General features: G+C 34.6%; 1 protein-coding gene across 3 annotated transcripts in view; it reads right to left on the reverse strand.

The window, feature by feature from the left end:
* Nucleotides 1–12901, reverse strand: part of UBE3D (ubiquitin protein ligase E3D) — a 134144-nt gene that overhangs the window by 104004 nt on the left and 17239 nt on the right. For all 3 annotated transcript variants that reach the window (XM_054569660.1, XM_054569659.1, XM_054569661.1), the window contains exons 4-5: nucleotides 7434–7665; nucleotides 1813–1882 (exon numbers count right to left, since the gene is read on the reverse strand). In XM_054569660.1, coding sequence (XP_054425635.1) covers nucleotides 1813–1882; nucleotides 7434–7665 — 302 coding nt within the window. The remainder of the gene's footprint in view (nucleotides 1–1812; nucleotides 1883–7433; nucleotides 7666–12901) is intronic.

Below are 12901 nucleotides of genomic sequence, written 5' to 3' on the forward strand. Positions count from 1 at the left end.
TAGACAATATCCCTATCCTCAGGACACTTATATGATGATAGTTTTAAAATAATTCCTCTCCCAATTTTCAGTCTCTGCTGATTGGTTCTTATTTCTTAGTTCCTTAATTTATCTTCTGGTGATTTGATTAATTTTTTAAGGCATTACACCTTTAATTTTACTTTCTCTGAATTATGAAGGCAGTATTATTTCATTCTCCAAAAATATTCATCATGTTTTTTTTTTATTTTAAGAAATTCTTCTGTTTTATACAAAATTAGTTTCTTCTAGGTGCCTTTACTATTCTGATAGTAACTGATTATTTATTTGATTTGGTCTCTTTCATATTGGAGTTTCTCTCAAATATTTGTTGATTCTCAAGCAATTCATTCATATTTAAGTGTAAGGTAATAACATGCTAAGAGGGAGCTTTTGGGTGTAGGTACAACAGTCAACAGACTGTTGGATGGTTGAATATAAACTTATTTTTGCTGAATGACCCCTAAGAATCAATGTTTGCAAATCTTATCTCTGGTTGGTACTCTTCCATTGTTCCAAAAAAAGGGTTCTCCAGTCTCCTAGGCTGAGAGTATAAGCAAGTTGCCAGAGGAGCAAGAGACTCAGGAGTTTTAGAGCTCCACACATAAACTTTGAATTCCTGCTTCTAGTTCTTTGTCTCAGACTGCCTACCCTGTTCTCGCTACCCCCCGAAATTGGGACCAGTTCTGGGGTTCTACAATGTGTACTGCTCACCCCTCACCCAAATGATCTTCTGCAGATACCTAGACGACAGCTCCCCGCACACCGCCAAGGCTGCTCCCAGGTGTGTCTCGCAGCTTTACAGCTTCAAAAAAAAATTGCTTACAGTTCTCCTTTACATCACTGTTGCCTCCTCTCTATTTCTCTTTGTTTCTGCAGATGTATATCTTTTTTATTCCTTACCAGATATTTTGACTAACTTTAGGGTGAAGTTAAAAGATTTGAAAAAATTCACTTCAAGTTTCTAAATTGTGGCTTAAGGGGCTTGCTTTCATTCTCCAAAAATAACATTGAGAACAGCATCCTTTACTTCTGCTCATTCCTCCTTTTCTGCTCACTGGGAGGAGATAACTACTTATAAATTCCAATAATTAAAAAAACATACCCTTAAGTACAATAGCATCACTTAAATCACATCTTCTAATTAATTATATTAAAAACAATAATTCATCACCCACAAAGCTAACACAGCATGTTGTAGCTCTCTAGAAATTTTTAAACTATATCTTCAAATAGTGATATACTTTACTTATCGGGATTCTTTGTTACATTTTAAAATAGTATAACATATACTTTACATAATTAACATTATTAGGAAGAAGAATAAGGAACAGAGTACAAAACTCAGAAAGTGTTTTCTTCTATTTCAACGGGTTTTTTCCCACTCCTAGCCCCGAAATGCAGCCCTGGAGTAGAGGGCAGCTGAGAAAAGCAATTTTTTCACCATCTCTGGCAACCAACTCTTCTGACTGAGGAGTTATATTAAGAAAAAAGCTTCAATCTTCTTTAAGAAAGATCCAAGTATAAAGTTTATATAACTGCTTTATATCTACAAAGAGAATATGATATATTAAAAATGATTCAACTTCTTAGTGTTTAAAACTCTGCACCATGTATTCATAAAGGCCAAAATACACAAAGTTCTTAGCATATTGGATGATGTTAGTTGATTTCTATCTTAAAAAGTATCAACTCTACGACATATATTAGTTATCTTTCACATGTATTTCCTATAAAATCTCCTTCTATTGGTTTTATTTTAACAAAAAGGCAATAATTTTGGCTTTTTCTTACCTGATGACATGGTCTCTCCCAACATTACCTTGCAACGCTTACAAATTACTTTGGTATTTGCCTTTGGTTTCTGTAGAAGAGAAAAATGTCATTTAAATGTCATTTGGCTTTTCTTAAAAGGAATATATAATTTTAACATAGTCTCTAGGGCATACATTGAACTTTACATTTTATTTTGCCCTCTCTTAAATACGAGGAATCCATTTAGCTTGTATGCATAATTCACATGTACAGACATAACTTTTTTCAAGTCTAAAGACAGAATAATGAGCAGGCTGATTTTTTCCCTAACCTAGTCACTTCTTGACAATCTAAATGTTGCCAAATAATTTGACCAAGCAGCACCTTACATTGCTAAAAAGCACCTCCAAATATCCTAACCATTCAGAATGGGCAGATGGTGGGTAACTAAGGCAGAGAGGTAGGTCACTTGCCCCAACCCATGTGTCTAAAAAACAGAAGAATCAGAACTTGAACTCATTATTTTGACTCCTAGTCCAGTGTAATTTATGTATAAGTAATCTATAATTTATAACCACCCATCAGAAGTTAAAAATATCTAACCCATTCATATAATTTTATTTTTTCATTTAAGATATGCATTGTAATAGAAAAGATGGATAGTGCTCTGGGACAAGTTCCTGAAACATTCTTAAACTTCAAAAATCCATATTCATCATTTGGGATACAGATTAAAATAGCTAGCAGTCACCTAATCATTAAGCAAATAAAAAATGCTCCTTAAGACAGAGAACAGATGGTGGTTACCAGAGGTGGAATTGTGGGGCAGGCAAAAATGGGCAAAGAGGGTCAAAAGGTAAGAACTTCCAGTTATAAAATAAGTAAGTCCTGGGGATGTATGTACAACATGGCAACTATAGTTAACACTGTATTTGCATATTTGAAAGTTGCTAAGAGACTGAATTTTAAAAGTACTCATCATGACAAAAAAATTGTAACTGTATAGTGATGGATATTAACTGGACTTATTGTGGTGATCATTTTGCAATACGTACAAATATCAAATAATTAATAGTACACCTGAAAGTAATATACTGTTTATATGTCATTTATACTTCAACAACAACAAAAAAAATCTTCCTAATGTGTGGTTTGCGGTAGAGGTTATGTTATAAGATTATGTTGTAAAGTGGTTAAGAGCCCAAACCTGGGGCCAGGTTTCCTAAGTTCAAATTCCAACTCTGTTATTTACTAGACTTGTGACCTTGGGCAAATTAACTATCTTACCTTGGATTCCTCATCTGTGAAATGGAGTTAACAGTAGTGTTTAACTCACAGAGTTGTATTAGGAGTTGGAAAGGAATGTTATAAAGAACTGTCCTGTGTGCATGGTAACTACTAAAATGGATGTTACATAAATATACTTTTGGCACACACCATTCTAGAAATGGACAGAAAATCCATACCTTCCTACAAAGGGACCAATGTTTTGCTTGTTCCTGGACAGCCATTGTTTATTAATTAAGAAGAAAATGCAAAAGAGTGCTCTTCTCATATCCATAGTAATACCTTTGTTAAAGCCAAACAGTGTTTTTCTTGCCCGGCTATACTGCAACAGGGCGGAAGTCATAAACAGTGGGCAGGGAGAAGACAGTTCTGCAGCTCTGGCCATGAGGCCATCTCTCTTAGGAAACTACGGAATAGAGTGTTGGTGTAGGTGAGGAAATGGTGACTTTCCGATGTGGGATAACATATGTATTAATTTAAGGAATGTGTCTTAACAGATTAGTATAAGAGAGTACAATTATATTTACCTTGACATAAATATTTCCTACACAACTATATACAAAGCACATTTAAACTGAGTTCTATGGAGGTGCTGCTAGTACCTGATAGTGATGATATTTGAATCCTGGTTCCTTAGATGCTAAAGCTTATGTTTCTAAGCACTGTGCCAAGTATTTTCCAAACTAATTCATGGAATCAATTCAATGGCTGACAGCCCGAATTTTAAAAAATACCACAATAGGATATATCACGGTGCTTTAAACATAGAGTAAGTGCTGCCTCAAGAACCTTTTATTTGAGGTACGTTTATGTGTTTGTGTGTGTATTATAAAATCCTGGTGTAAAAAAATGTACTTCTTAGATTAGTTAGAGGTCAAAAAAAAAGTCAAAAGGCACAGACATAGAAAACAAGGCAGGTGCTAATTCGTTCAGGTTCAGGCAAGGTTACAGGAAGAAGGTAGCTCAGAAACCAGGTACACTCAGATATAAAGCTTGACATTTTGGTAGTTTCATGCTTTCATATAGTAGAATCTATCTGTATGGCTTCAAGTTGGTATTAAAGACACTTTATAAAGGATCCTATTTTGTACAAGTTAAGTCAGACCATCCTCATGAAGCCCTGCCAAAAAATAAGGGCTTTACTGAAAACTAATATGGAGTATTAGAGTAACAATGCTTGAGAAAGGAATTTTCTATTTGAAACAGAAGTTTTATCTGGTACTCTGTTACATATTTCATTTATTTATAGCACATTTTGCTTTGTCTTTCAATGAAGCTGGAAAAGTGGGTGTTACTGGTATGTTTTAAAAATAAGATTCTACCTTTTTAAGACATCAGTCATCAGGATTTTAAAATCTGGTCAATAAAAAGCAAATTGCCTCAAACAATCAAATAATGTGGACTTTGATTCAAATGAACCAACAGTAAAGTATACTTTTAATACAATTGGGAAAATTGTATATAGCCTCTACTGTATCATCAAATAATAATGTTTAGGATTTGCTTTAAAGCACCAGAAAAAAATAATAATAAAAGGGACAGATAAAGCATACTTTATGAATGAAGATAATTGGTATACTGAAGCTTATAATTCTATTGTTTACATTTGTGAGTACAAGGTCTGACATATTATTCCAAGAAAATTAAAGAGACATCATTATGGACTTAATGAGACAAATTACCAAAATCAATAAATTTTTGCTATGTACACCAAGAAAGAAAAAAAAGTTAAAGCTGGTTGTCATACTTGCCAGCTATAATATAACTGAAGTTCAATTTCATTTGTTCTTTAAAAAATAGGATGAAGTCATAAATGTGGCTATACTTTCGAAAATAATTTCATGAATCTTATAAAAGGTTGAGATGCCATCTTTGCCATCCTGTTAGAAGATGCAAAGTTTTTATGTTGGTAGATACAAAAAATAGCACAAGAAATAACAAATAAATGCAAAAGCAGGGAAATCTCCAGCAGATATCTTTTGAAAACAAGAGGTATATATCACTGCCACATTAACAGAGGGACAAATAATATACTGTACACTTCATGGGGATACTGAGGGAAAGAAATGTGATGGACTTTGTGTGTCTGTGCTGTTTTTATCATCAGATCTTTTAAATTAAAATATTACAACGCTCTTAATTTTGTTTAAAGAGAAACTCTGCTTTGTAATACATTTTTCCTGACCTATGCTTAAAGGAAAGACAAAAGTAAATTGTGCAATGAAACAGCCTAACGGTGTGGGAACTCTACAGAGCAAACATTGAAACCACTGTTGTCATTAATTAAATCAATACATCTGAGAGATGGTACTGCAGCTCAGAGGTGGATTAGGCTCCTCTTCTCATTTTTATTTTCCTTTGTGTTGCTTCAATTTCTAAAGACCCTTGATATTGTCTCACCAAAAAAATGCTTCCCAAGAGGTACCATTAGGATGCTGTGTCACCATGTGACATTTCAAAACCTTGCTAGATGGCCAGACTGGGTGATATGAGAAATAGGCTTTCAATAGCACAGAGCAGCCTTGTTCCCACAGGAGCCTTGAGAGCATTGTTTAAGCTCCAAATTTATGTTACTATTTTGGTCACAGGCATACTCTTTCCACTGCTGCAATATGCAATTAAAGTGAAACTTCCATCTAGGCTAACCTGAAAACAATCTTGTCAATAGCAGCTTGTCATGACAGTAATTTCCCAGTCTCCTTTATACTAAAAACCATAGTGTATGAATATAAAGGGTCTTCCTTTAACAAATAGGATAGTTGATCGCAGTTAAGAGAAATTCTTATAAGTAGCATCCTAACTGATAAAGACATAAATGTGAAGGATATATATCAATATGAAGTGCAGAATTTATCTAAAAGTAAAATTCATGGTTTCTCTTAATCTTTCCCCACTCCTCCTCCACTCGTGCCCTCCAAATATTTTTAAAATGTATAGCTCAATTATAAAAATTAAAGTTAAAATACATAAAATGATATAGTATTAGTATATACATTTATTATATAAATTTAAATTAAAATATAATTTTAATATCACCATATTAAATATAATTTTAACAGATTTTTTATTAACTTGTCATTTATCTTTTAAAATTATAGAATGCTAATATACTATAATTTAAAATGAACCATGTTTAGGTAAAGGGATTTGTGTTTATGGTGAGATGAGGCACGTAAATGATTATAACCACCTCATTATCTGATGAACTTCCTAATCTCCCTCAAAATAGAAAATAGTTTTATAAACTAACTTACAACCTAACAGCTGCCCAACTCCTGCATATTTCCTGAGGTGGTTCAGTTCTCATTATAAAAATTAAATGGGCTCCAAATGAAATTTAACATTCACTGCTGTTGTTCCTACCAATAATCAGATGTTAAAATGAAAATTCTCTGGCAATGATGTTCTTTACTTTTTAAATCACATCTGCATTAACTTGCCATCAGGACAATGATTTCTCACTAGGGCCAAGCCAATGCCATTGATTTTCTTTTAAAATACAGCAAACAGCTTGTTCTCTGCAATAAAAGGAAATTGTCTTCTTCCAAAAGCAACTTTGATAGTAAGAGCCACCTGATTTCACATTGTTAACCACCAACGTGGAGCCTGCAGCACGAGCTTCACTTCCAACCTTGAGCTACTCCATTTCCTCTTCCTCCTTGATGGCATCTGCTTTTACGACATAAGCAGAAGTCTAGACTACGGGCCTAACTAATAGTAGGTGTTCTGGAGCAAGAGAACAATTTTAATTTAAATCAGACTATAAGGATAAGATGTACATGTATTATGCAATATTGTACAAAAAACAAAAGAGGGGATTTGAGTTTGTAATAGGGTAACATTCCTTTTCTTTCTTCGGCCATTGTAGGCTGTTTTGCTTGAAGGACATACACCCTTCCTATATCAATAGAGAGGGCTAGAGCCCTGGCCAGGTTGCTTACTTGGTCAGGGCCCTGTCCTGATATACCAAGGTTGGGGGTTCAATCCCCAATCAGGGCATATACAAGAAGCAACAAAGGAATGCATAAATGGGTGGAACAACAGGTCGATATTTCTCTTTTCCTTTTTCTCTTGAGAGTCAATTTAAAAAATAGAGTAGAGCTAGAGAATAGAAGCAACTGAAAATAATGGATTTCAGTTTTTGTAACAGTCTTTATAACATGCCTTGAATTAAGAGAAGATTGGATTCTGGTAGAACATTCTTACTTATGACACTTCTTGTATTATGCCTTATTGTATAATTTTTTTGGTCTGCTTTCTCCTACTAAATGTCAATCCTTCCAGAAAAAAAAAAAAAGGAAAGGAAAAAGACTGGAGAAACCAGTTTCTAAGCCAACCTCTAAATTAGTATCTGTTCTGAAAAGATATTTTACCAAATTAAAATGGTTCTCAGAAGAAAGACAGTGCGTCTCCACTGGAGCTAGTTGAGGTTGCGGCTGCCACAGATCATTTCTTAAATTCACCAAGTAGAAAGAGTCTCCAATAAAACAGTCATTCTCTCGTGGATGAAGTGGCTTATTAGCAAAGGGGTCCGGATGACAGCACCATTCTCCAACCAGAGCTCCCCAGTTCTCAGTCGGCAAGGGGAGCACCCTGAGGAGCTTCCTAGTGGTGAAAGAAAAGTATTTTTTTACAGAATAAAATAGAAATGTGACATTTCTTAACTAAGTCCGCATGAAAGATAAAAAAATTAACCACATTGCTTGCAGTGTTTATTTCTCCCTCTTGATTACAAAACTATACACACTCACTACAGACAATTTTGAAAATACAAAGAGGTTTAAAACAAACAAATATCGCCCTTTCCTTACCAGCCAAGGACAAGTAACTACTTTGTACATGGTGGTATATTTCCTTGCCATCCTTTCAAGAGATATAGTTGTGAACGCACATATAAAATCTGAGGTCAGAGTATATACACAAATTGAATGCTGCTTTCATTGTTTTATTTAGTTATAATGTGATATTATATCATGATTCTTAATGACTCCATTTTATTTCATAGGAATGCCAAAAATTTTAGCATTCTATAACGTCTCATTGTTAGATAATTAAGTTTTGAATTTTTCATTATCAACAACTTTATATGAACATTCTTATTAGAAAATTTGTGTACATATCTGATTAGTTACTCGGGAAAATAAATTGTGTGAGATTACAAGTAAGAATGATGTGCATATTTTTCATCCCAATACCTGTATTGCTAAACAGCTTTCCAGAAAGGCAAAAGCAATCTGTATTTCTTCCACTTGCCTTCTCTTGAATTAAGAGAAGACTGGATCCTGGTAGAACATTCTTACTTATGACACTCCTTATATTATGCCTTATTGTATAATTCTTCTTCAAAATATCATTTTTTCATGTAATGGTTGAAAATGTTTCCAATATTGCTTTAATTGACAATTCTTTAATTACTGGTGTCATTGAACTGGCTTTTAAATTTATTGATCATCAATCATTTTTTCTTCTGTGTATTAGGATCAATGATTATTTTCCAACAAAGTATTAGTATATTCTTATTAATTTATAAAAGCATATTCTATATTAAGAATATTATCCATGACAAATATTTTGTTCATTGTTATTGCCTTTTAATTTGGTTTAGATAGCTTAAATTTCAAGTCACCTAACTCTTTTATGATTTCTTCCACTACTTTTTTTTTTTTTAATCCTCATCCCAGGATATGTTTATTGATTTGACAAGGAGAGGGAGAGAGAGAAACATCAATCAGTTGCCTACCATAAGTGCCCCAACCAGGGATCAAACTTGCAGGCCAGGGCTCTCCCTCTACTATTTTTATAAATTTTTTGCTTTGCAATAATTTTAGATTTTCAGAAAAGTTTTGAAAATAGTAGAGATAGTTCTCATATATATTTCAGCCCGTTCTCCCTAACGTTAATATCTTACATAACCATGGAAGATTCGTCAAAACTGTAGGCTTTATCTAGATTTCCCTCGTTTTTTCCACTAATGTCCTCTTTTTCTGTTCCAGGATCCAATTCATGATAATACACTGCACTTGGTCCTTACATTTCCCTAGTCTCTTCTGATCTGTAACAATTTCTCAGTCTTCCTTATTTTTTCAGGACCTTGAGATTTTTGAAGAGTACTTGTCAGTATTTTGTAGAATATCTCTCAGTGTGAGTTTGTCTGATATTTTCTCAAAATGAGACTGAGGTTCTGGGTTTGGGGGCAGGATACCACTGAGGAAAAGTGCCCTTCTCATCACGCCCTACCAGAGGTCATGCCCAATCCATATGACTTATCACTGGTGATGTTAATCTTGATCACTTGGTTAAGATGGTATCTGCTAGGTTCCTCTACAAATAAAGCTATTTCTCTCTTTGCATAATCTATTCTTAGGAGGGAGTCACAAAGTCCAGGTCACACTCAAGGGGAGAGAAATGAAGCTCCACTCTGACGTTATTTTTCATACTTAGAACACCCTTATAATTAAGTAGTTCCTTATATTAGCTATTTCAAAATAATTTGTCTTGAGGAAAACTGAGAAGAGAAACATGCTCAAGTTCTTTCTAATGTCTATGAGTGCTGTGAGTGCTTAAAGTACCCTAAATACTTACACATTTCTGCTCCTATTCGTTGAAATGTGCTTACTAAAAGTCCATTGTTTTTGATCACAGACCTGTTCATGCCACTTACACATGCTATGTTGGTTACATAACTTAATTAAATATTACGTAATCCAAAGAAAGTGTTGTTGCTATTACCCTGGAAACTAAAAATTTCAAACTAAATAAAAGCTAGTTGTAAAAAAAAGAAAAAGAAAAATCACTGGTGAAATGTGGGAGATATAACTATAGAACACTGGGGGGAAGGAGAAAAAGTAAAAATCTAGAAGAATTCTGATATCAGATTGCTTTAACAGCGTGTAGCTTTTCATTTTACTTTAAAGAAACCCAAATTGGAAATTGTAGATGATGAATTTTGGATGGCAGAAGCGTAAAAAGCTACACAACAGTGAAGTCATATTCAACAAAAAGATATTTGTTCCACAATAAAATACTAGTAAATTAATGTACATTTGTATGTTTTAAATTAAAATACTTAAGATGCAAATGTATCATTTTTTAATGATTCTCCCTTTTCTTTTATTCCCCAATCAATTATCAGTCTCATAAAAGGGCAATCACAGTATGGAAGACGTTTAATTTAGAACTCCAGAGGACAGAGCTAAGAACAAGAAAGGATGATTTTATTATAGTTTAATATAATGAAAGATGTTCGCTTTCAAATTAGGAAATGCTGTGCCACTAGCATTCTTGAGGCTGCTGAATCTGTTAGAAATATTACAAGTGATTCTTTTAACATACATTTTCTAAAAATCTACTATGAATCAGGCATTCTGCTGATAAAAAGTATTAATACATACAGTCTCTTCTGTCAAGGTACTCATGTTCTAGTAGGAGATACAGACCTATAAACAAACAATAAAATAATAATATAATGCTCATAATGGAGTAGTGGTTCTAAATTCTTGAGGGGTGGTGGTGGAGGAGGGGCCAGCTCAGACTCCTTTGAAAATCTGATGAAAGCTGTGTAGCCCCTTCAAACATGCATTCCCACATGCACATAAAATTGATGTATTACTTTAGGGGATTCATTCATGGATTTACAAATCCAACCCATGAAGTCAGGGCAATATATACAAACTGCAAGGGGAATGGAGTATACGTGGATTTCAGAGAAGAGGTAACATCGGAGCTCTGACCTCTGAAGGATCAACAGGAGTTCTCCAGGGCAATGGAAGGGAGTAAGGGCGTTACTGAGTGGAGGAAACAATATGAAAGTGGCACCATACCTGTTTAACTTACCACTGTATTCCTAGTGTCAGGCTCAGTGCCTAACTCATAGCGTAAGCTCTTAAATATTTTTTAGAGGAATGAACAAGCATATTTTGGTAACTTCCTATGTGAGGCCCCTGGCTGGGTCTGTTCCATACTAAGATGAAAGGGTTAACAAATTTTTGTTTCTTGGAAATCTGACCTTTGGTTTAACCACCTAGATCTGTTACCCTGGAAACCAAGTAGATGGTTGGCATCAATTATATTGCTAGGCAACATTGCTTATGGGAAAAATAATCCTTGATTGGTAAATTGCATCTGGACTGGGAGGAAATATGAATGAGCTGTAAAAATCTGATGAGGATGCCATGCTTTGGACTTCCCTGAATGCAGTCCTTCGTGGGGAACTATGCCAAATAATTGCTCCAGAAGATGATGGCTGCTTAGGGCACGAGGCTTCTTCCTAGGGTAGCTCCTGCACCTGCCTGATTTGGACCTTGAGCTTTGTTCCTGGAACCATATCATAAAGGGAGTCTAGAGTCCTCATACAGGTATATGAGCTGTCACTTGTTTGAACTGCTGCCGGAACCCTGCTGAGGGGAACTCCTGACGTTGCCCTGCTGGCAAGAGACGTGGCCTTTAGTGCTTGTGTGAATCTCATGTTTAGTGAAATTTAAGAAGACCTCTCGTAGGCATCACATACACCTTTTCCATGTACCGCTTACTAAAACTTTGTGAGATAAGAATTTGCATTCCTATGTTACAGAGGAGGAAAGGTAGGCTCAGAAATGCTAAATAATCTGTGCAAGTTCACAGAGCCAGAGATGATAAATGAAGGCAGGATCTTAACCTAAGTCTTCCTGGCTCCAAAATTAAACTCTTTCCCTTGGGATAGATTCTTTCCTCTGGCAATGAAGAACATCAATAAAGGAGACCAGAAAGGTGGTAGAGCAGCACACTCTGGGGGGGGTTACGTGCTAACCTAAGGGGCAGGGACTTGGTTCCACAGGTAGGTGGGAAGCATTACAGAATTTCGGGCAGGGAAGTGATAGGTCCGATTTGAATTTTTACGAAGAAGAAGAATAAGACAAACAAAAGTGTCTGCATATAGTGGAAATTAGTCCTAACCAGGCTCCTAGATAGTCTCCATCACTAAGATTCTCTGTCTCTTAACATTTTGCATGTCTTCCCAATAAACAGATCCTCTAAAGAGAGCAAAGGACGGCAATGTCAAAATCTCATACATGATCGCAGAAATGAAACTGCACTAAGATATACAGAGATCTGGGAAACTTGATGTACATTAGCACAAAATGTGATATTTCAAACTTAACTTGACCCCATATGACAATGAATAAAAGTCATAATATATCCTATTATATCTACATAAGACCTCAGGAGCAAGAAAGTAACTAATTCACATGTCATTGCAAAGATAAAAGTGTTTGTACAGCAGAATTTTTCTGACATTTTGAAAAAACATGGAACCTTAAGAACAAAAGGTGTATTTTAATTACAGCTCTACTGAAAGTATATATATTGAAAACCGAAACTCTGATCTGATCTACTTCCCAGGAGAATTTTCAAAATAAAATAGATAGCTTTTTATTTTCCTCAGTGGTTTCAATGTAAAAACTTGTAGAAGCTCAGGAAAAGAGTAAAATGATCTCTTGAATTTTCTCTCAGCTTAAGATTCTAAGATGAACAACACTCATTCATAATAAATTAAAATTTGTTAGTTATTTTAATGCATTTTAAGCACAAGCTTTTTGGTAAAATAAAATAAACAATTTCAATCAAAATTGATTGATGATGTTTATTTAAAACTTAAAACATATAGACAAGAAAATGAAATGCCTTTTAACTTTAAAATCAACCATTAATCATTGTAAATAACAATGGTAACAACACAGAGCCTTTACAGATTGAATTATAACCAAGTGCAGATTAAAAATTTTAAGAATAACATCAAATATCTAAAGCTAAAAATACAGGTGCTGGAATTTCAATAAATTCAGTTGGCATGACCCAAATGCTT

The sequence above is a fragment of the Pteronotus mesoamericanus genome, unplaced genomic scaffold (assembly GCF_021234165.1).
Source record: "Pteronotus mesoamericanus isolate MK-2021 breed Mesoamerican mustached bat unplaced genomic scaffold, CSHL_Meso_final contig_20, whole genome shotgun sequence".
NCBI lineage: Eukaryota > Metazoa > Chordata > Mammalia > Chiroptera > Mormoopidae > Pteronotus > Pteronotus mesoamericanus.